At 39.4% G+C, this 24212-nt stretch overlaps 1 protein-coding gene and 1 pseudogene across 1 annotated transcript; one reads left to right on the top strand and one right to left on the bottom strand.

Annotated features, from left to right (window-relative positions):
• Positions 1-434: 434 nt before the first annotated feature.
• Positions 435-5076, bottom strand: LOC137233642 (uncharacterized). The gene is made up of 2 exons (XM_067756845.1): positions 2583-5076; positions 435-2253 (listed from the first exon to the last, which is right to left on the bottom strand). The coding sequence occupies exons 1-2, from the start codon at positions 4252-4254 to the stop codon at positions 1925-1927; spliced, it is 2001 nt and encodes a 666-aa protein (XP_067612946.1). The 5' UTR covers positions 4255-5076; the 3' UTR covers positions 435-1924.
• Positions 5077-12051: 6975 nt separating this feature from the next.
• On the top strand, positions 12052-20705 carry LOC137254141 (MMS19 nucleotide excision repair protein-like; annotated as a pseudogene).
• Positions 20706-24212: the final 3507 nt, after the last annotated feature.

A 24212-nucleotide genomic window follows, 5' to 3' on the forward strand; every position in this document is an offset into this window, starting at 1 on the left:
AGTGCCTTTATCAGGAGAAACAAGTAAGAAAGGCCAAGTTCGGGCGCTACCTAGCAGATTTTTTTTCACTTGCATTGTAATGTCTCCCAGATCTGAACTATGTTCTAATTATCAAGTGTTTAGGTCAGCGGGAAGTTACCGAAAAAGACTTTTCCGTGGGTCAAAAATTCGTCTGGAAATGAGGGGAAAAACATGAAAGAGAATTAATATAAAGGTAGTAAAAGAGCAAATATTCCAAACATCTTTTGATATTTTCCCCAATTTCCAGGGATTTTTTGACGTTTGAAAGAAACTAATTCATTATTGGTGAACTGCTAGGCTAGGCTCAGTTATGCACTTTGTGAGGTGGGTTTTGTCGAAGGCTGAGGTAAGCTCAGCCGCTCCAGGGTCAGGCGAAGGTCACACTAACCTCTACCAATTAATAACACAATTAGTTGTTGTTTTGTTCCGAACACGCACACACACACGATGCGGCTTTTGCCTTTCGATGCCGGCAGCCTTTGATCCCAGAGAGAGAGAGAGAGAGAGAGAGAGAGACGCCACGGATAATAGCGCAGGAGCGGCGGAGGTTGCAGTTTTCAGGAAACGGTGGTGATAATCAAGTATCTTACCCCAGAGAAAGCTTACGGATTGGGCGGATTACGGTGGTGCTCCTACGGTTAATGCTTGACCGCGGCGGGCAAGGAGATCGCAGTTTCACCTAGGTGAAGTATGCAGTGAGTTGTGGCGTTTGCCATTTCATACTTGTTAGCGTATAAAATGGTTAAGAATTCAGCTCATCAATAACTCCTCGTTATGATAGCGAATGAAAAATGCACGCCAGATAGTCAGTACCACACGTGCTGAGTATGTTTGGTTGTTCGCTGTTGGTACTTGGCATACTATGTGCGGGTGGTTGTTCGCTGTGCAAGGCGATCGTAGGGTATGTATATTTACATGGTATATTATAAGCGGATGGTTGTTCGCTGTGCAGGGCGATCGTAGGGTATGTATATTTAAATGATAGGGTATGTACATATTTAATGTTAGGGCTTGTGCCCCTCCCACTTCAAGGGAAAAAAAAACTTTGGCATTCGGGAGTTTGTGGCCTTAAGGCCTGCGCTGCCGTGGACCAAGTGGTCCCGGTATTTTGTTACCGCCTCGGAGGTGGCGCGGCTGACGCACGTGTGTGTGTTTGTTGTCCGGTATTTCTTTTTATTCATATATTTACTTCTATATATATATATATCTGTTTTTTTTTTTTCTAAACTTGTATATAAATCAGCATAAAAAACATTGTACATTGTATTATTTTTTTGTTTATGAAAAAAAAATTCTTCTTTTAGCTTAATACTAATTAACTGAAATTCATGTGTAAGTCTCCTTTTTTTCTTTTGTAGGAGTGTTTGTATAAAGTTGAACATTTTGTTTGAAAGGTGTTTTGGAGTCAAAAAAAAGGGTATATATTTGAACAATATATTTTTTTTCTTAGTTTTTGAGGTAAATTTTTATGATGTATATGTTACGTTCAATCATTCATCAAAAAAAAAAAAATTGTTTTCAACTTATATTTACAATTGTTAACAAAAAAGATTTGTGACAATGATTTGCTCAAGCTAACAAGAAAGTCGCAACGGCATATTATGTGGTTTGAGGAATGGTGTGTATTACTAAGAAAATATATCTCTTTCTCCACGTGTTGTTTTTTTGTTTTTTTTTTTTTTTTTTGTGGTAGCAACAATTCATATAAAAGTATATTCTTTTCTTCTTACTAGTAGCGTGTATAAAAAGGTTTTTTTTTTTATCTGTATGGCTTTATATAAATAAAAAAGAAATTGAACTCCTTTTTTTTTCTAAGGTTGCATGGATTTTTGTTTTTTTTTTGTTGTTTTTTGTTTTTTTTTTTTACAATTTTTACCATGCAATAAAATAAATAAAAAAATAATTAAAAAAAAATATAAAAAATATTGAATGCATCGGAGCCTAAGATTACGGTGGTGCCCAGGTTAATCCTTATATTCTCTTTTTGATTTTCGCTTATCTTTTCCGGTGCCTCTGTTTCGGTGGGTCGAGCTGTTTTGTCTTCTATCTTTTTACGGTCGGTTGTGTTGTCTGCGCACTCGCTTATGCTTAGCAGCGGGTGTACTGTTTGCATCAAGTTGGGATAAAGCCGTGAAATATTTGTACCCGCTGTATAATCGCCTTGTTGGGTGGCCATGGCCATTCCTTTACCGTTTGTGGCGAATCCGGTGGGACTGGCTGACGCATCGTAATCTGTAATGATAAGAGCAGATTTATGTACGTGTTGTGTTAGGTGGTGATTACTGTTCGGTAGTGAGTGAGCGTTCGTCAGCGTAGGGTTTTAAGTCCTGTAGATCTGTATGCGCTGTCCGTTTGTGGTGCTCTTCGGTGTATCTCAGCTGGGCGGTATTGGATGATATGTATTTTCCTACCACATAGGGTCCGGAGAACTTTGGTGCTAATTTTTGTGTACATTGATTGACCGCGGAGGAGAGCGGGTGCTCTCGTTTCATCACCTTTTCCCCCAACCTGTGGTTTCCAGGGTCTACGGCGCAGATCGTAGTATTTTTTCTGTGTCTTACCTGCTTTAGCCAGATTCTTATTGATCTTCTCCCTTAGGTCGGTTATTGTTGGGGATACTGTCGGTGATTCTTCGGGGACGGCGCCTTCGGTGCGTATTTGCTGGGCTGTCTCGATGCTTCTTCCAAAGTTGATTTCAGCAGCCAATGCTTGGGTTGCTTCGTGATGTGCTGTATTCATAGTGAAAGCGGTTTGCGGGACTTCCCTGTTCCAGGTGCGGTGATCGGCTTTTGAGCGCTGCGCTATCATTGTCTTGATTACCCTGTTAGCTCTTTCGGTCGGGGTTTCATGGGGGGCGTATGCGGCTGTGAAGTTGTGGGTTATTCGATGTTCGTCGACTTCCGCATTTTTTATCTGTTGCATCGCTGAGTTCCGTGGGCAATATCGCTGTTTTAACGGGCGATCGTGTTTCAGCGAGATTACGTGTTCTGCTGCCCTACTGGGACCAGTTATTCCCCCGAATATCCGTTGGTGGTGGTTTAAAAAAACTGCTCGTTCGGCGTTTTGAGTTGCTCTTAAATGCTTTCCTTCTGTCACGGTACTTAGTTTTGCAATTATGGTGTTCTGGGTTGGCGTGGCTGGCGGTAATAAGTTTCCATCTAAGGTGAGGGTGAGCCCCCTTTCCCTGAGAAAATCCATGCCTAGAATCATGTATTCAGCCAAATTTGGCAGGGTGGACACTCGCATGTGGGTCGGTTTATTGTTACAGAGTATGGTTACTTGGTAGGTGTACGAACTAACAACGCACGTCCTATCGGCGAGCTGTACGTTGCGGACGCTGGGTGCGCATGCTATTTTCTTGCCTTCCAGATGCTTGCGTATAGTGTCACCCACGTAGGTGAGCGTTGCGCCGGTGTCCACCAAGGCTCGGACGTTTAACCCTTCGATAGTGAGCTTGACGTAGTGACGGCCATCCATCTTTTCATTCAGCGGTTGTTCGTCGATGGCTGCTGATTGTGGTATTTTCCCGTGTCGTAGCCTGACGGTAGTCAAGGTGCTCGCATTATCGCACCTGCAATCTCTGGACATAACGTTGTCCCGACCACATCTGGAGCAAAATAGTCTTCGGGCTTTTCGGCATTGGTGGCGCATATGTCCTCGCTCCTTGCATCTCCAACAGGATTCCTCTCGGCTATATTCTTCGGTCAACGGTGATAAAGAATGCGCTGTTTGTCTGCTTTGTCTGGTGGCCTCTAATTGTAGCAACTCGAATTCGTCGGTGAGCTCCATCAGCTCTTCAATGGTTCGGAACTCGCTACGCTTTGCGAATAACCGGTATTCGACGCGCAGCCCGTCGTAAATGCGTTCTAGGTAGTTCTCTCGTGACATAATTGGATGTTGTCGGATCATGGTTTGCATGGTGAGAATGTAATCCTTAGCCTTTTCCCGCCCCTGCTGTCTCCTCTGGCGTATGGCGTCCTCTAGTTGGTGTAGATGCCGTCTGGGTAGGAAGAATTGCTCGGCCGCTGTGCGGAACTGTGCCCACGAGGGTATCTCGGCTTTGCGTACACGGAACCATTGCAATGCCTTTCCGCGCAACGTCTCTGGAAGCGTTGGGAGCAATCTGTCCAATGGAATGCTATAGCACTCGGCCAGCTCCTCAATTCTCTCCAAAAAGTCATAAAGCGTTTCTCCCCCCGTGAAATGGACATCCCATCGGCGGACCGTATTCATTATTTCGGCGTCGGTTAACTCGGTACGGGGTGGTGACGGTCGTTGATTGGCCTTTGTAACTGCAGACGGTGTAGTCACATGGATGGAGGGAGTTTGGTCGAGGGGGGTTTTAATTTGGCTATTCTCTTCTGCCTTGATTTTGTCTTCAACCTCTCTCAGCAGATTTTCAGTTGACTTGCGATTTCGTTTTGCCTTGACGTAGGCACTGAGCGCAATGCGTAGCTCGGCGACAGTGCTGCCGTTAACAAATATCCGGTATCTCTTGCACTCCTCGATGAGTCTCTCTTTCTTCAGCGAATATATCCACAGAGTTCAAGCTGTCGGTATTCAATAGGTGGGTGTTGTCCTCTGATTGTGATTGCGTGTTCGGTGGCCCATCTCCCGGTGTGCTGGTGCTCGTTGTTGCTTTTACACTTTCCTCTCCGGAGATGGGTCCCTGCTCGGGCGCCATTTGTGAGGTGGGTTTTGTCGAAGGCTGAGGTAAGCTCAGCCGCTCCAGGGTCAGGCGAAGGTCCCACTAACCTCTACCAATTAATAACACAATTAGTTGTTGTTTTGTTCCGAACACACACACACACACGATGCGGCTTTTGCCTTTCGATGCCGGCAGCCTTTGATCCCAGAGAGAGAGAGAGAGAGAGAGAGAGAGAGAGAGACACCACGGATAATAGCGCAGGAGCGGCGGAAAGATGACAGTACGGGTTGCAGTTTTCAGGAAACGGTGGTGATAATCAAGTATCTTACCCCAGAGAAAGCTTACGGATTGGGCGGATTACGGTGGTGCCCCTACGGTTAATGCTTGACAGCGGCGGGCAAGGAGGGCGCAGTTTCACCTAGGTGAAGTATGCAGTGAGTTGTGGCGTTTGCCATTTCATACTTGTTAGCGTATAAAATGGTTAAGAATTCAGCTCATCAATAACTCCTCATTATGATAGCGAATGAAAAATGCACGCCAGATAGTCAGTACCACACGTGCTGAGTATGTTTGGTTGTTCGCTGTTGGTACTTGGCATACTATGTGCGGGTGGTTGTTCGCTGTGCAAGGCGATCGTAGGGTATGTATATTTACATGGTATATTATGTGCGGATGGTTGTTCGCTGTGCAGGGCGATCGTAGGGTATGTATATTTAAATGATAGGGTATGTACATATTTAATGTTAGGGCTTGTGAGTGGGTTATTGTGACGTAGCATTTTGCTACGTTACAACTTCAACCAAAAGGAAATTGCTTATCTAAGTTATGGTTATCACTAAAGCGTTATGCTATGGAGTCAATAACAAAATACATTGATTTCCATAAGGTTGATTGCAACAGCTTTTTTACACGGAGTTTGCCAGAGCCATCCATAAAGCACTAAGAATAAAATTTGACCTCACAACTCAAGGCATTTGAATGTGTCACACTCTCATTGCAAACAATAAAAAATATTTTTTTTTTAAATCGCAATTATATACATTTATTTATAGATAACACAAAAATACATATCGCCATTTAGACTTCTGATGGGAATACAGATATAGTTATCCCGTGTATTCATTTATCCATCGTAAATTTTCATTATTTAGGGCTATAAAAGCACTACCACCGTTGTTATTATGTGTGAACACCGCACAAATTCGATCACCCATAACGGCCGGTGCCCCAAAATCTCCATAATTAGAAATCAATGAGTCTAAAATAGTAAACCCTAGTGTGTTAAAAAAAATAACATTATGAGCGCAGAAAGAAGCCGGTTTACATTGGAGTGTATCCGAAGGGCTGCCATTTTCTGCAGTTGTCCAACCCCATCCACAAACTTTCATTTGAACAGTGCAAGGCGTTTGGAAATCGCAACCGTATTCTTTTGTGCCTACTTTTGTTGTCATGGTAAACGGTGAATGCAATTTAAACAAAGATAAACGCACATTACCCGCTCCTGGTTGCTCATACAGAAACGCCACATTTTTAGATTATCTATAGTAGGTTGTATCATGTAAATTCGCTACGCCAGCTATAACAGTGAATAAGTTCAAATTTTCCCTATGGCAATTTATAGCTGAAATCACCTTATGCTCAGTAATTAGTGAACCAACACATATGTAATCCCCGTTATAATGTATTGAAACCAAATGACGATTATTCTGTATATTCGCATTACTGCCATCTAATATGCGATTTTCCGAATTCGTGAAAGTCAAAAGGTGGCTAACCATGGCAAACGAAAGAGCGAAATAATTGCAAAACTTCATTTTAGTTGAATTAAGTATAAACTACATCAAGATCAATTTTGTGGGCGCTATTTATACTTGGTTGGGTCTTGCGAATAAAAAATAAGCAAACTCGTTTACTTGTAGATTCCAGGAATTCGAACAATAAAAACACTTCCTTATTTGAGTTAAAGCAATTTATGGAACGGAATATTTTTATTTTTTTTATCACCCAACCCATTTAACCTTAAGTAAATTTTTGGTTAGAAGTGCCTAATTAACATTTCAATGCCCTTAATGATGCAAAATACAAAATATTTATACAGCTTTCTAAACTGGGCGTTATTTACACAAAGTAGGGTAGTGTTAATAAAAAACAAATAAAGGTGTCTAAGTTCGGGTGTAACCGAACATTATATACTCAGCGTGAACTTCATTTGTTCATTTCATTACAGATAAATTATTTTCTACATAACACGTGGCACCGCCCGTTTACAAAAAAATTTTTGTCCCCATTTCCTCTTACAATAAAACTTGATAAGTGAAAAATCATTACAGATTATTATTCTAGTGTACGACCCTTTTAAGCTTGTTTTATATCGAAGTTGCCGTGGTCGATCCAATCCATTTTTCCTAGAAATATTTTCTGCTATAAGGAAAATATGTGTGATATATTAATTTTTCTTCCAGTTATGGCTCCCGAATTGCTTAGTTATAAAAAAGAGGCGGTGCCACACCCTTTCTCAAATATTTTAGAGATTTCCAATTTAATGTTATAATTTAATTTAGAAAGTAAAATTCTATTGATACAAAGCTCTTTTTCGCAAGGATATAGCTTATTATTTTCGTCTACGACCCTTTGCAGAATCTTTTATATAAAATTGGGCGTGGTCTTTAACCAATCTCGATTTTTTTTCTAGAAATATTTCCTGCTATAAGGAAAATTTGTGTACCCAATTTAATTACGATCTGTTGATTTTTCTTCGAGTTATGGGTCCCGAAACAGGAAATTGCTTAGCCATAAAAGGGGCGGTGCCACGCCCATTTTTTTAAATTTGAAATTGTTCCTATTTGTTGTTATAAATCCACTTGGGAAATGAAATACCACTGATATAAAGCTCTTTTTCGCAAAGATATAGCTTATTTTATTCGTCCACGACCCTTTTAAAAATCTGTTATATAAAAGTGGGCGTGGTCCTTAACCGATTTCGTTAATTTTTCTTCAAAGCATTCACTATAGTAAAGGCAACCTATCTGCCGAATTTTGGTACGATAGGTTGAACGATTTTTGATTTATGATTAATAATATTTGTAAAATTTATGACAAGTGGGTCGTGCCACGCCCATTTTAAATAATTTTTTTTTCAAATTTTTATCAAGAGTTTCAATATCAGTCCACACGTCAAATTCCAACATTTTAGGTGTATTGATTACTAAATAATCAGATTTTTTACGTTTTCCAAAATGTTGTGTATATAAAAAGTGGGCGTGGTTATCGTCCGATTTCGTTCATTTTTAATACCAATATATTCTGTATCCAGATAAGTTAGTGTGCCGAATTTGGTAAATATATCTCAATATTACTCAAGTTATCTTGTTAAGGGACAGACGGACGGACGGACGGATCAAATAAAATTTTTTTCGATACTGATGATTTTGATATATGGAAGTCTATATCTATCTCGATTCCTTTGTACCTGTACAACCAACCGTTATCCAATCAAAGTTAATATACCCTGTGTGCAAAGCACGCTGAGTATAATAAGCAAAAACATTTACTTCTAGATTCCGGGAATTCGAACAATAAAAACACTTCCTCATTTGAATTAAAGTAGTTTATAGAACGGAATTTTTTTTATTTTTTTCCATTCAACCCATTTAACCTTGAGTAAGTTTTTGATTATAAGTGCCTAATTAAAATTTCAATGCCCTTAATGATAAAAAATACAAATATTTATAAAGCTTTTTAAAATGGCCGTTATTTATACATAGTTGGCTCGTGTGAATAAAAAAATAAGCAAACACATTTCTTTCTAGATTCTAGGAACTTGAACTATAAAAACGGAACGGAAAGTTTTTTTTATTTTTTTCCATTCAACCCACTTAACCTTGAGTAAGTTTTTGACTAGAAGTGCCTAATTAAAATTTCAATGCCTTAGTGATAAAAAATACAAATATTTATACAGCTTTTTAAAATGGCCGTTATTTATACATAGTTGGCTCATGTGAATAAAAAAATAGAAAACAAATTTCGTTCTAGATTATAGGAACTTGAACAATAAAAACATTTCCTCATTTGAATTAAACCAATATATAGAACGGAAAATTTTTATTTTTTTTATCACTCAACTCATTTAATCTTGAGTAAGTTTTTGTTTAGAAGTGCCTAATTAAAATTTAAATGCCCTTAATGATGAAAACTACAAAATATTTATACAGCTTTTTAAAATGGCCGTTATTTATAGATAGTTGGCTTGTGTGAATAAAAAATAAGCAAACACATTTCTTTTCAGATTCTAGGAACTTGAACAATAAAAACCCCTCCTCATTTGAATTAAAGTAGTTTATAGAACGGAAAGTTTTTTATTTTTTTTCCATTCAACCCATTTAACCTTGAGTAAGTTTTTGTTTAGAAGTGCCTAATTAAAATTTAAATGCCCTTAATGATGAAAAATACAAATGTATATACAGCTTTTTAAAATGGCCGTCATTTATAGATAGTTGGCTCGTGGGAATAAAAAATAAGCAAAAACATTTCCTTCTAGATTCCAGGAATGTGAACCATAAAAACCTTTCCTCATTTGAATTAAAGTAGCTTATAAAACGGAAAGTTTTTTTATTTTTTTCCATTCAACCCATTTAACCTTGAGTAAGTTTTTGATTATAAGTGCCTAATTAAAATTTCAATGCCCTTAATGATAAAAAATACAAATATTTATAAAGCTTTTTAAAATGGCCGTTATTTATACATAGTTGGCTCGTGTGAATAAAAAATAAGCAAACAAATTTCGTTCTAGATTATAGGAACTTGAAAAATGAAAACACTTCCTGATTTGAATTAAAGTAGTTTACAGAACTGAAAGTTTTTTATTTTTCTCTTTCTCAACCCATTTAACCTTGAGTAACTGAACTTGAACAATAAAAACATTTCCTCATTTGAAATAAACCAATATATAGAGCAGAACATTTTTATTTTTTTATCACTCAACTCATTTAAGCTTGAGTTAGTTTTTGTTTAGAAGTGCCTAATTAAAATTTCAATGCCCTTGATGATGAAAAATAAAAAATTTATACAGTTTTTTAAAATGGCCTTTATTTATACATAGTTGGCTCGTCTGAATAAAAAATAAGAAAAAGCATTTCCTTCTGAATTCCAGGAATGTGAACAATAAAAACAGTTCCTCATTTGAATTAAACCAATATATAGAACGGAAAATTTTTATTTTTTTATCACTCAACCCGTTTAACCTTGTGTACATTTTTGGTTAGAAGTGCGTAATTAAAATTTCAATGCCCTTAATGATAAAAAATACAAAATATTTATACAGCTTTTTAAAATGGCCGTTATTTATACATAGTTGGCTCGTGTGAATAAAAAATAAGCAAAAATATTTCCTTCTAGATTCCAAGAATGTGAACAATAAAAACACTTCCTCATTTGAATTAAACCAATATATAGAACGGATATTTTTTATTAATTTATCACTCAACCAATTTAACCTTTTGTACATTTTTGGTTAGAAGTGCCTAATTAAAATTTCAATGCCCTTAATGATAAAAAGTACAAATATTTATATAGCTTTTTAAAATGGCCGTTATTTATACATAGGTGGCTAGTGTGAATAAAAAATAATCAAAAACATTTCATTCTAGATTCCAGGAATGTGAATAATAAAAACACTTCCTCATTTGAATTAAAGTAGTTTATAGAACGGAAAGTTTTTTATTTTTTTCCATTCAACCCATTTAACCTTGAGTAAGTTTTTGTTTAGAAGTGCCTAATTAAAATTTCAATGCCTTTAATGTTGAAAAATAAAAAAATATTAATACAGCATTTTAAAATTGCCGTTATTTACACATTGTTCGGCCGGGGTGCGTCTGATCCTGAGTAGGTGGGCGCACCGGGGTCGATCTCAATAAGCGGGAGTATGTGCAAAAAGGCAAGAGAAGACGAGATTTCTCGTTATAATAGGTATGATTTATTGGGTAAAAGTAAAATAAACTGGTTAGAATATTACCTGAGTATCTTGTTGAAAACAGTGGAGATCGCTGGCGGCAGATGTTAGCTGGTTGGCTGTTAGAATCCAAGAGGCCGGTTGTATAGCAAGCTACAACCGTTGACCCGCAAAATCCTCCGTTTTGGAGGGGAAAGGCACCCACACATCAACCCCGACATGCATATGCATGAGTGCTGACAAAAAGCACACATACACGTGCATGTACATGCATGCACATGCATGAGGGTGATGGTGTGGGTGGTTATAAATTAATTCCAGTATCGAGTATCGATTTGCAGAGTTGCATTGGGGGGATCGCAATCAGATGCGGAGAAGTTAGGCATCCTGCCTAAACATGCCGGCCCCCCTTGCGATACGCAACATCGTTTTCCGCCAATGACCTCCGCTGAAACGAGAAGAATGAATATAAGACCTACACACTAACTTAATCTAAATGAGGAGTTCGTCTGCGACGCAAAATGGCCGGGAATCCTTTCCGACTTGCTCAGCATGCCACCTAAGCTAGGATGAAAATAAACATTTGAAGTGGAGGAAAGTGAATATTTCTTGCCTTTGATTATACATAATTCTTAGATATATATAGAATCCATAAAGTGATATGACGTGGAAGGTCAATAGTGCTGGACGAAGAGGCCGAGGTCTCCGTTCCAGACTGGCAATTTTTTTTTTTTTGTTGGACGAAGAGGACGAGGTCTCCGTTCCGGATTCGCATTATTTTTGTTTGGTTGGACGAAGAGGCCGAAGTCTCCGTTCCAGACTCGCATTTTTTTGTTTAGGGTTTTCTGGGCTGGACGAAGAGGCCGAGGTCTCCGTTCCAGCGTCTGATGTATCGTGTTGCTCTAGGGGCGACTGCCCTTTTTTGTTGGAGGAGGTGTGGCATCTTTTGAGGTGCCATGGCGAGTGACCGTGAAACGGCGGTGTTTTATTACAAAACGTATGTTAAAAGAGATGAGTAAAACGAGTTTAAAACGAAGCGTAGGAGCCGACGAAGGTATGGATTTAATTTTGTGCGACAGCTCATGACGAATAGCGCAAATCGTACTTAAAGTCGAAAGTGTACCAACTGCCGGTGCTTGCATGCAGATTGGCGATGCGTTCTCAACGACGCGTTCTATCTGCACGTACCATTATGCTAAATGTACCATGCAACCCTGTCGTGTATTTATTGGTCAGCTGATAGCTGGTATGGTGAGTTTGTGGCGTGCGAATATATATATATATATATATATGCATATATGTATTTGCTTGCCCTTGAAAAAACTAGGTCACTGGGGCAGTAGCACACTAAGCCAGTAGAAAAAGTTGATTTTTATCTCATTTCGGGACCTTCTCATTTCGGGACTCGGATTGTTTTTGTATCGAAGCCATAATTATGACGGTTTGTGATTTTTGTTGTTGAAAACAACAAGTCCTGCCCCCAGCCAAAAAAAACAAGCAGTACCGAAGGCAAAAAAATCAAAAAAGAATTGTTTTTTTAAATAAGACCATAATTATTTTTAAATGAGTTTTTTCGCCTTTATTTCTGTGAGTAAGTAGGGTTTGGGACTGCCCGGGCGCCCATATGGGTTAAAAAAAATGCCGATCCCGATTTTGTATTTTGCGGGTTTTCGGTACCCAGTTGCCTCTTTTTATGCAACACTAATATGATATGCCGAGCCAAGTTGGCATACATACATACATATGTACATACGTTGGTTACAAATATGCCAACGGCAAAAGACAAAGCAACTGAACATTCATACACACCCGTGTATAGAATGTAAAATTCCATTGAATTGAAAGAAGCGGTAAAAAAATTGAATGATTTTTTTTTTCGCTCTTTCAATTCTTTTTACTACTATTAATTTATTATACTCAGTTGAGCAGAGCTCACAGAGTATATTAAGTTTGATTGGATAACGGTTGGTTGTACATATATAAAGGAATCGAGATAGATATAGACTTTCATATATAAAAATAATCAGGATCGAAAAAAAATTTGATTGAGCCATGTCCGTCCTTCCGTCCGTCGGTCCGTCCGTCCGTTAACACGATAACTTGAGTAAATTTTGAGGTATCTTGATGAAATTTGGTATGTAGGTTACTGAGCACTCATCTCAGATCGCTATTTAAAATGAACGATATCGGACTATAACCACGCCCACTTTTTCGATATCGAAAATTTCGAAAAACCGAAAAAGTGCGATAATTCATTACAAAAGACAGATAAAGCGACGAAACTTGGTAGATGAGTTGAACTTATGACGCAAAATATAAAATTAGTAAAATTTTGGACAATGGGCGTGGCACCGCCCACTTTTTAAAGAAGGTAATTTAAAATTTTGCAAGCTGTAATTTGGCAGTCGTTGAAGATATCATGATGAAATTTGGCAGGAACGTTACTCTTATATCTGTATGTACGCTTAATAAAAATTAGAAAAATCGGAGAAGGACCACGCCCACTTTTAAAAAAAAAATTTTTTTAAAGTATAATTTTAACAAAAAATTTAATACCTTTACAGTATATAAGTAAATTATGTCAAGATTCAACTCCAGTAATGACATGGTGCAACAAAATACAAAAATAAAAGAAATTTAAAAAATGGGCGTGGCTCCGCCCTTTTTCATTTAATTTGTCTAGGATACTTTTAATGCCATAAATCGAACAAAAATTAACCAATCCTTTTGAAATTTGGTAGGGGCATAGATTTTATGGCGTTAACTGTTTTCTGTGAAAATGGGCGAAATCGGTTGATGCCACGCCCAGTTTTTATACACAGTCGTCCATCTGTCCTTCCGCATGGCGGTTAACACGATAACTTGAGCAGAAATCGATATATCTTTACTAAACTCAGTTCACGTACTTATCTGAACCCACTTTACCTTGGTATGAAAAATGAACGAAATCCGACTATGACCACGCCCACTTTTTCGATATCGAAAATTGCGAAAAATGAAAAAAATGCCATAATTCTATACCAAATACGAAAAAAGGGATGAAACATGGTAAGGTAATTGGATTGTTTTATTGACGCGAAATATAACTTTAGAAAAAACTTTATAAAATGGTTGTGACACCTACCATATTAAGTAGAAGAAAATGAAAAAGTTCTGCAGGGCGAAATAAAACACCCTTAAAATCTTGCTAGGTATTACATATATAAATAAATTAGCGGTATCCAACCGATAATGTTCTGGGTCACCCTAGTCCACATTTTGGTCGATATCTGGAAAACGCCTTCACATATACAACTACCACCACTCCCTTTTAAAACTCTCATTAATACCTTTAATTTGATACCCATATCGTACAAACTCATTCTAGAGTCACCCCTGCTCCACCTTTATGGCGATATCTCGAAACGGCGTCCACCTATGGAACTAAGGAATACTCCCTTTTAAAATACTCATTATCACCTTTCTTTTGATGCCCATATTGTACAAACAAATTCTAGGGTCACCCCTGGTCCACCTTTATGGCGATATCTCGAAAATGCGACCACCTATACAACAACCACCACTCCCTTTTAAAACCCTCATTAATACCTTTAATTTGATACCCATATCGTACAAACACATTCTAGAGTCACCCCTGGTCCACCTTTGTGGCGATATTCCGAAAAGGTGTCCACCTATAGAACTAAGCCCCACACCCTTTTAAAATACTCATTAACACCTTTCTTTTGATACCCATATTGTACAAACAAATTCTAGGGTCACCCCTGGTCCACCTTTATGGCGATATCTCGAAACGGCGTCCACTTATGGAACTAAGGATTACTCCCTTTTAAAATATTCATTAACAGCTTTCTTTTGATACCCATATTGTACAAACAAATTCTAGGGTCACCCCTGGTCCACCTTTATGGCGATATCTCGAAACGGCGTCCACCTATGGAACTAAGGATTACTCCCTTTTAAAATACTCATTAATACCTTTAATTTGATATCCATATCGTACAAACGCATTTTAGAGTCACCCCTGGTCCACCTTTATGGCGATATTTCGAAAAGGTGACCACCTATACAACAACCACCACTCCCTTTTAAAGTCCTCATTAATACCTTTAATTTGATATCCATATCGTACAAACACATTCTAGAGTCACCCCTGGTCCACCTTTATGGCGATATCTCGAAACGGCGTCCACTTATGGAACTAAGGATTACTCCCTTTTAAAATATTCATTAACAGCTTTCTTTTGATACCCATATTGTACAAACAAATTCTAGGGTCACCCCTGGTCCACCTTTATGGCGATATCTCGAAACGGCGTCCACCTATGGAACTAAGGATTACTCCCTTTTAAAATACTCGTTAACACCTTTAATTTGATACCCATATCGTACAAACGCATTCTAGAGTCACCCCTGGTCCACCTTTATGACGATATCTCGAAACGGCGTCCACCTATAGAACTAAGGCCCACTCCCTTTTAAAATACTCATTAACACCTTTCGTTTGATGCCCATATTGTGCAAACGCATTCTAGAGTCACCCCTGGTCCATCTTTACGGCGATATCTCGAAAAGGCGTCCATCTATAGAACTTAGGTCCACGCCCTTTTAAAATACTCATTAATACCTTTCATTTGATACCCATATCGTACAAACGCATTCTAGAGTCAACCCTGATCCACCTTTATGGCTATATCCCTAAATGGCGTCCACCTATAGAACTATGGCGCACTCCCTCATAAAATACTCTTTAATGCCTTTCATTTGATACACATGTCATACAAACACATTCCAGGGTTTCCCTCGGTTCATTTTCCTACATGGTTATTTTCCCTTATGTTGTCACCATAGCTCTCAACTGAGTATGTAATGTTCGGTTACACCCGAACTTAACCTTCCTTACTTGTTTTTCTTTATTTTCAGGTGACTGGTGGTGGAGATCCAGGAGATGGAGCAGATGGGTGTTTATGTGTCGTTCCCCTTTTTTTTTTATTTTCTAGGTTACCGGCATCGCAAAAGGGGTGCTCCAACTGCGGCGTCGGCCGCGCCGCTAGTTGTCACATATTTGCGTTGCCCATTGATGCTTTTGTTAATATATTTTTATACTCAGTTGAGCAGAGCTCACAGAGTATATTAAGTTTGATTGGATAACGGTTGGTTGTACATATATAAAGGAATCGAGATAGATATAGACTTCCATATATCAAAATAATCAGGATCGAAAAAAAATTTGATTGAGCCATGTCCGTCCGTCCGTCCGTCCGTTAACACGATAACTTGAGTAAATTTTGAGGTATCTTGATGAAATTTGGTATGTAGGTTCCTGAGCACTCATCTCAGATCGCTACTTAAAATGAACGATATCGGACTATAACCACGCCCACTTTTTCGATATCGAAAATTTCGAAAAACCGAAAAAGTGCGATAATTCATTACAAAAGACCGATAAAGCGACGAAACTTGGCAGATGAGTTGAACTTATGACGCAAAATATAAAATTAGTAAAATTTTGGACAACGGGCGTGGCACCGCCCACTTTTTAAAGAAGGTAATTTAAAACTTTTGCAAGCTGTAATTTGGCAGTCGTTGAAGATATCATGATGAAATTTGGCAGGAACGTTACTCTTATTACTGTATGTACGCTTAATAAAAATTAGCAAAATTGGAGAAAGACCACGCCCACTTTTAAAAAAAAATTTTTTTTTAAGTAAAATTTTTACAAAAAATTTAATATCTTTACAGTATATAAGTAAATTATGTCAAGATTCAACTCCAGTAATGATATGGTGCAACAAAATACAAAAATAAAAGAAAATTTAAAAATGGGCGTGGCTCCGCCCTTTTTCATTTAATTTGTCTAGGATACTTTTAATGCCATAAATCGAACAAAAATTAACCAATCCTTTTGAAATTTGGTAGGGGCATAGATTTTATGGCGTTAACTGTTTTCTGTGAAAATGGGCGAAATCGGTTGATGCCACGCCCAGTTTTTATACACAGTCGTCCGTCTGTCCTTCCGCATGGCCGTTAACACGATAACTTGAGCAAAAATCGATATATCTTTACTAAACTCAGTTCACGTACTTATCTGAACCCACTTTACCTTGGTATGAAAAATGAACGAAATCCGACTATGACCACGCCCACTTTTTCGATATCGAAAATTGCGAAAAATGAAAAAAATGCCATAATTCTATACCAAATACGAAAAAAGGGATGAAACATGGTAAGGTAATTGGATTGTTTTATTGGCGCGAAATATAACTTTAGAAAAAACTTTATAAAATGGTTGTGACACCTACCATATTAAGTAGAAGAAAATGAAAAAGTTCTGCAGGGCGAAATAAAACACCCTTAAAATCTTGCCAGGTATTACATATATAAATAAATTAGCGGTATCCAACCGATAATGTTCTGGGTCACCCTAGTCCACATTTTGGTCGATATCTGGAAAACGCCTTCACATATAGAACTACCACCACTCCCTTTTAAAACTCTCATTAATACCTTTAATTTGATACCCATATCGTACAAACTCATTCTAGAGTCACCCCTGGTCCACCTTTATGGCGATATCTCGAAAAGGCGTCCACCTATACAACAACCACCACTCCCTTTTAAAACCCTCATTAATACCTTTAATTTGATACCCATATCGTACAAACACATTCTAGAGTCACCCCTGGGCCACCTTTGTGGCGATATTCCGAAAAGGTGTCAACCTATAGAACTAAGCCCCACACCCTTTTAAAATACTCATTAATACCTTTCTTTTGATACCCATATTGTACAAACAAATTCTAGGGTCACCCCTGGTCCACCTTTATGGCGATATCTCGAAACGGCGTCCACCTATGGAACTAAGGATTACTCCCTTTTAAAATACTCATTAACACCTTTCTTTTGATACCCATATTGTACAAACAAATTTAGGGTCACCCCTGGTCCACCTTTATGGCGATATCTCGAAACGGCGTCCACCTATGGAACTAAGGATTACTCCCTTTTAAAATACTCATTAATACCTTTAATTTGATATCCATATCATACAAACGCATTCTAGAGTCACCCCTGGTCCACATTTATGGCGATATTTCGAAAAGGCGACCACCTATAGAACTAAGGCCCACTCCCTTTTAAAATACTCATTAACAAATACTCATTGTACAAACAAATTCTAGGGTCACCCCTGGTCCACCTTTATGGCGATATCTCGAAACGGCGTCCACCTATGGAACTAAGGATTACTCCCTTTTAAAATACTCATTAACACCTTTCTTTTGATGCCCATATTGTACAAACAAATTCTAGGGTCACCCCTGGTCCACCTTTATGGCGATATCTCGAAACGGCGTCCACCTATGGAACTAAGGATTACTCCCTTTTAAAATACTCATTAACACCTTTCGTTTGATGCCCATATTGTGCAAACGCATTCTAGAGTCACCCCTGGTCCATCTTTACGGCGATATCTCGAAAAGGCATCCATCTATAGAACTTAGGTCCACGCCCTTTTAAAATACTCATTAATACCTTTCATTTGATACCCATATCGTGCAAACGCATTCTAGAGTCAACCCTGATCCACCTTTATGGCTATATCCCTAAATGGCGTCCACCTATAGAACTATGGCGCACTCCCTCATAAAATACTCTTTAATGCCTTTCATTTGATACACATGTCATACAAACACATTCCAGGGTTTCCCTCGGTTCATTTTCCTACATGGTTATTTTCCCTTATGTTGTCAAAATAGCTCTCAACTGAGTATGTATTGTTCGGTTACACCCGAACTTAACCTTCCTTACTTGTTTTTTATATTTTCAGGTACTCAGCTACAACTTGGGTGTTTTGCTGGCACCATACAACATTCTACAGAATTTTTGTGCCGCCACTTGCACTCGTTTTGCTGAAAGTTGGGGCACTTTCCAATTATGCTTCGCACTGACATCTACTGTGCTAGAGCAACGCATAAATGGAACAAAACTTCTTTCTGATATGTTACAGCAATTACCTAAAGATTACCTCGATAGCAAACAGCTTGAGATCCTAACTGGCTTCTCTGTGAACCGTTTCAAAGACCATCATAATGTGCTACCTGCTGTGATCAATGGTAGCGATACATTAGTCGAAATGAAAAATTTACCTCCAGAGAGTATTCCACAGATTTTAGGAACATTCTTTCCAAAATGCCGTTGTCAATCACAGCAACGTGCCGAAAAGGGGTAAATGGTTTAAAATACTGAAATTTCTAACCCAGCAGTATGAAAAAGACCTCAGGCAGATCGGAGCAGACCTTATATACGATCTCATAAGTTCGATTGATGGTGAACGCGATCCACTAAACTTAGATTTTGTTTTTACGTTTGTGCCTGACGTAATACAACGTTTTTCGCTCTTGCATTTGGGTGAAGAAATGTTTGTTTTTGCTTGCGACTTTCCAATTGATTTTACGCCAAGTCTCGATGGTCCTAGCAATATTTCACGTGAACACTTAGCTGCCAAATTGGCTGATTGCTTGGTAGCATCAACAGAATTTCTCGAATGGATTGTGCCATTGGCGTTAGACAAAGTGGGGAGCGACTTAGCTGTGGCCAAACTATATTCGTTGGAACTACTTCGTAAGTCAGCGCTCAAGTTCTCTGTTAAGTAATTATCACAACATTTCGATGTGATTTGGACAGCTTTAAAAAATGAAATATTTCCGGGCGGTGATAATACAGATATCGTTCCAGCTGGCATTTTTCTGTTACGTTCAATACTTGAACAAGCTAAGTCCCTTCCAGAAATAAGTAATAGCTATCAAACAACTGTGCTGGGCACTATTTTGCCCCATTTAGGGGATGTTAATCAACGATTGGACAATCCTTCGGCAGTTACTGAATTAGTTTGTGTCGCAGGTGATCCTCTATTCGCTGGCGAAAAAATACTTAATACTTTTCTTCTGAAATTGAACACTAAAGCTGCAACAAGTATACAAGATGCAGGTAACGCTCTAACAGTAACAAAAGAAACTTACAATGATGAGCAACGTGTACGGGTATATAGGCTAATCGCTCAGCTATTTAAAATTGGGGTTATTCCAAGATACGTTGGATACGTTCAATAATTACTTGCAATCAAATTCATGAAGATATAATTACAATATTACGTAATAAATTAGTTTCAGATTCAAATGTACAAAATATCGATTTAAAACATGCTGCACTAAGTGTACTCACAAAAAGTGTGCCAGTGATAAGCGAAGCAACTCGCACGCTTCTTTATAAAGTGCTCCTGCAATTGCTTACGCAAGATTCTCTTGATATGGAATGTAGATTTATTAGAATTATTAGGCGCTTTACATCCAATCGAAGTACAATCAAATTGCATAGATGTTCTTACACGTAACTTTGTTTTATATGAAAGTTTTGTAAAACGCAAAGTTTTACGTCATTTATTGCGTTTAGTAGTGCAAGCAGCATTTACAGCGCATGTACTCGATTTGGTGTGGCCTTATGCTTTTGAATTGTCCAAATAAGTCAATAAATTTTGTGCGCGGAAATTCACGTGCTATCGCGACAAAGTGCAGGGCAGCGGAGCGATTATCTCTTGCGCACCGCGACACTCCGGAGGACAACCCACACATTAAATTCGAATTTACACCTGAAAGTATGAAGCGTGTAGAAGCTATCATCAGCATATACCCTGAGGGTTACGAAAGAGCATCCATGATTCCTCTACTGGACTTGGCGCAAAGCCAATATGGTTGGTTGCCTATCTCAGCTATGCATAAGGGTGCTGAAATTGTAGAGGTCTCGCATATGCGTGTATATGAAGTAGCCACATTCTATACAATGCTTTGGCGTAAACCAACTGGTTAATATCATATGCAAGTGTGTACAACAACACCATGCTGGTTACGCGACTCGGATGAATCATGGATTGTTGTAAGAAAACTCTAGGTGTCGAAAGAGGAGAGAAAACCAAGGATGGTCTATTTACAATTTCCGAAGTTGAATGTTTAGGCGCATGCGTTAGCTCCAATTGTTGCCATTAACGACGATTATTATGAAGATCTTCCCGTAAAGGATATGCAACAAATCTGAGCAGACCTCAAAGCCTCAAAGGCTATTTAGTTCAACCAGATGTTTCTCTGTCAGGGTCTACCGCAGAAGATGGCAGTTTTAATACCCCGGAAACACTACTGCCTACAGCATGCAGTAAAAAATGCACCACAAAATGTTGAAGCACCAGGGGCAGATTAAACAACTGAAGAAAATTTGTATACGCCCGCCAAGCTGCATCAAAAATATCGCTAATTCTGAGTCTCCAATGGAACCTCAACCAATGGTAATTATGTAAATGAAGATTTAGTAGTGAAGTTTGAAAATTAACTGTTTCGATCCCAGCTTTTCACAGGATCCACGAACACTCAAAGGTACGTTCATTCACCATTGAGGAAGCTATCAAGGATGTAGCGAGGCTAAATAATCAAATCTCCTGGGTAAGAATATTCTTGATAATTTTTTATTTGCTTTACAATAAACTGGTTAAGCCACCGAATTTCCTATTGTTAACCGCAATGTCGATTTCCCTTGAATACATTTCCCATTGTGGCCGCAAGCTTATCTGGTTACGATGCCCTTGAGGAGATTCGAAAACTTTATTGTCTATATCTGTTGTTGGATATATACTTACGCCCTTATGCTCAGATTAAAGGTTCCACCTTTATTCGTCACAAAAAATAGCTTGCTTTTGTTTTCGAGGGCGCTAGAAAAGGGTCGCTTGGACAAGGGTGGATAGTATATTTATTCATACTCCTATTCTATGCAAATATATAATGTAGGTAGGCCACGTTTGTTTCAGGTGGTGCCTTATTGTTTCCATTGTGGCCGAGTCCAACTTGAAATTGTCTTAAATCGGCATATTCCGGCTTTGACTTTTATTCTGATATTTCGGAAAACTCTTTGCCGTTTAAGTATTCATCGAAGTGTTGCAGATAAAACGTGAATGTAGAATATTCGAAACACGGTAGTATCAGACCTACCTCGCGAAGTCCGAACGTGCTCAATGAGTGCATTTCGTTATGGCATAGTTCTGTAAACCGAGGTTAACCCATATTTAGAATATGGCTGTCCATACTCATTGATTATAAATATTCTGTTGGCCTCGTGCTTTTGGCCGAGAGCATTTATGTTCTCTGGCAGACAATGGATCTGCGTTAGGGTTCTGGTGTCCTCGCTCGGGGCGAGTGAATGTGGGTTGACTTTTGGAAATTTAAAATATGCAAAGGGCCGAAAGCCCTTAGATTCTGTGGCAGATCAGTTCGCCCTTTTGCGGTAGGCTTTTCTGGTGTCCTCGTTCTGGGAGAACGAGTGAGTTGGGGTTGCTTGTTGTGTCCTTGCTCGGGGTGAGCGAGTGAATTTGGGTTGATTTTGTAAAAAATTTAAAAATAAGTGTTTGGTGGCAGATGGGAGATCTGCATTAGGGTTTTGATTTTCTTTTTGAAAGTAGGGATATGGAGGAACGGAGGGATTGTTAGGAGGAGCTCTTAGCTTTCTCGCAATCCGTCTCTTCCGTTGGTAGAAGGACCAGTTTGACCAAAGGTCGTCTGACTTGACCCTTCTCGGTTTTGAGGTCGACTACGCGTACTCGGTCGTCTTCGCCGGGGTGTACGTTGACAACTCGACCTAACCTCTATTCGTTGGGAGATAAGTTGTCCTCTTTGAGGACAGCGAGATCTCCCACTTTTATATTTTCTCTGGGATGCTTCCACTTCACTCGTTTTTGAAGTTCGGATAGATATTCCACCTTCCATCGTTTGCAGAAAGTGTGATGGAGGGCTTTGAGTTTCTGCCACCGATTGATCATCGAGGCAGGGCTCTCAGTCGCATCTGGTTCTGGCGGAGCCAGTAGGTGGCTGCCTGTGAGGAAATGTCCTGGGGTGAGCGGCTCTAGGTCCGTCGGGTCATTGGATGCCGGGCTGAGTGGCCGCGATTTCAGGCATGCCTCGATGCGGCACAAGAGTGTATGGAATTCCTCGAAGGTGAATTTGTGTGGTGAGGCTATATTTTTGAAGTGGCTTTTGAAGCTTTTCACTCGAGCCTCCCACAGCCCTCCCATATGGGGAGCACCCGCAGGGATGAAATGCCAAGTGAGTGATTGGTGGCTGTACTTCGAGACAGCATTGTCTCGGGCTTGTGAAATGAAAGTTTTGAATTCCGATCGTAGGGATCGTGACGCTCCGACAAAGTTCGCACCGTTGTCGGAGTACATATTTTTTGGGCATCCACGCCTAGATACAAAACGGGCAAATGCCGCAAGAAATGATGGTGTACTGAGGTCAGTAGTGGCCTCCAGATGAATTGCTCGTGTGGAAAAACACACGAAAAGGCAAACATAGCCTTTGGATAGGCGACACCTCCTGCCGCGGTAACTTTTGATGTCAAAGGGCCCGGCGAAGTTGACTCCAGTATTCGTGAATGCACGGCTGAATGTCGTGCGTTCACGAGGGAGAATACCCATAAGTTGGGTCTGAGCACGCCTTCGGTGTATAGTGCAAACTTTGCAATTATGAATGGTTGCCCTAATCATGGTTTTAATGTTAGGTATCCAGTATTGCGTGCGTATCAGACGCAACATGAGTTGATTTTCCCCATGCAGACTTTGTTGATGAAACATTAAAACTGTCAAATGGGATAACCTGCAGTTGTATGGGAGGAGGATTGGGTGGCGTTCAGTAAAAGCTAAGTCCTTTGACGCCCCGAGTCGCCCTCCTACCCGAATGGTGCCATGTTGGTCTAGGTAGGGATTAAGTGAGAGTATTGTACTTTTCCCTTCAATTGGTTTTCCGGCCTTTAGATCATTATATTCGGAACTATAATGTTATTTCTGATAGATTTTAATTAAGAGTTGGGTTATTGATTTGATCTCATCAGGAGAGATGAAAGGTGACTCGACCTGAAATAATTGTTTTGTTTTGGGGTGAGTTATTCGGTAGAACCTCATAACGTATGAGAGCACCCGTAAAGCCCTAGGTAGGTCTGAAAAGCGTTGGAGGACATCGGTAGTATTTACTGTTGTTGTTGCGCAGGTCTTCGCCCTCTTTTCCTCTACGGAGGTGATGTAGTCACTTTCTTGTGCTGGCCATTGGGAAGTGTCTTCTTGCAGCCAAGAAGGTCCCTGCCATCACAACGAATTTTTGACCAATTCAGACGCAGGTAATCCTCTGCTACCTAAATCTGCTGAGTTGGACTCTGAGTTCACGTGTAACCAGTCCTTATTTCCGACCATGTCGATGATCTTGGTGATCCGATGTGCGACGAAGGTTGACCAGGAACAGGGCGGCTTTCGCATCCATGCAAGTACGATAGTTGAATCCGTCCAAAGGTGCACTTTCACTGCTCCCAATTTGAGGTTTCTGAAAGTTGATTCGGCGATTTCCGCTATCAGCACGGCTCCGCAAAGTTCCAAACGTGGAAGAGAAAGAGTTTTCACTGGGGCTACTCGGGTTTTGGCTAGAAGCAGGTTTGTGCAGACATCATCATCCGTTTTCACGCGCATGTAAACGGCTGCTGCATAAGCCTTCTCGGATGCGTCACAAAATCCATGGA

This window comes from Eurosta solidaginis, chromosome 5 (genome assembly GCF_040869045.1).
Source record: "Eurosta solidaginis isolate ZX-2024a chromosome 5, ASM4086904v1, whole genome shotgun sequence".
Classification (NCBI taxonomy): Eukaryota; Metazoa; Arthropoda; class Insecta; order Diptera; family Tephritidae; genus Eurosta; species Eurosta solidaginis.

Excerpts from the sequence above, each read along its gene's own strand:
- LOC137233642 (XM_067756845.1), bottom strand. The coding sequence starts at position 4,254 with ATGAATACGGTCCGCCGATGGGATGTCCATTTCACGGGGGGAGAAACG. Across the intron at positions 2,254-2,582 it reads TAAGAATCTGGCTAAAGCAG|ATTACGATGCGTCAGCCAGT; the intron begins GTAAGACACAGA and ends TTATCATTACAG.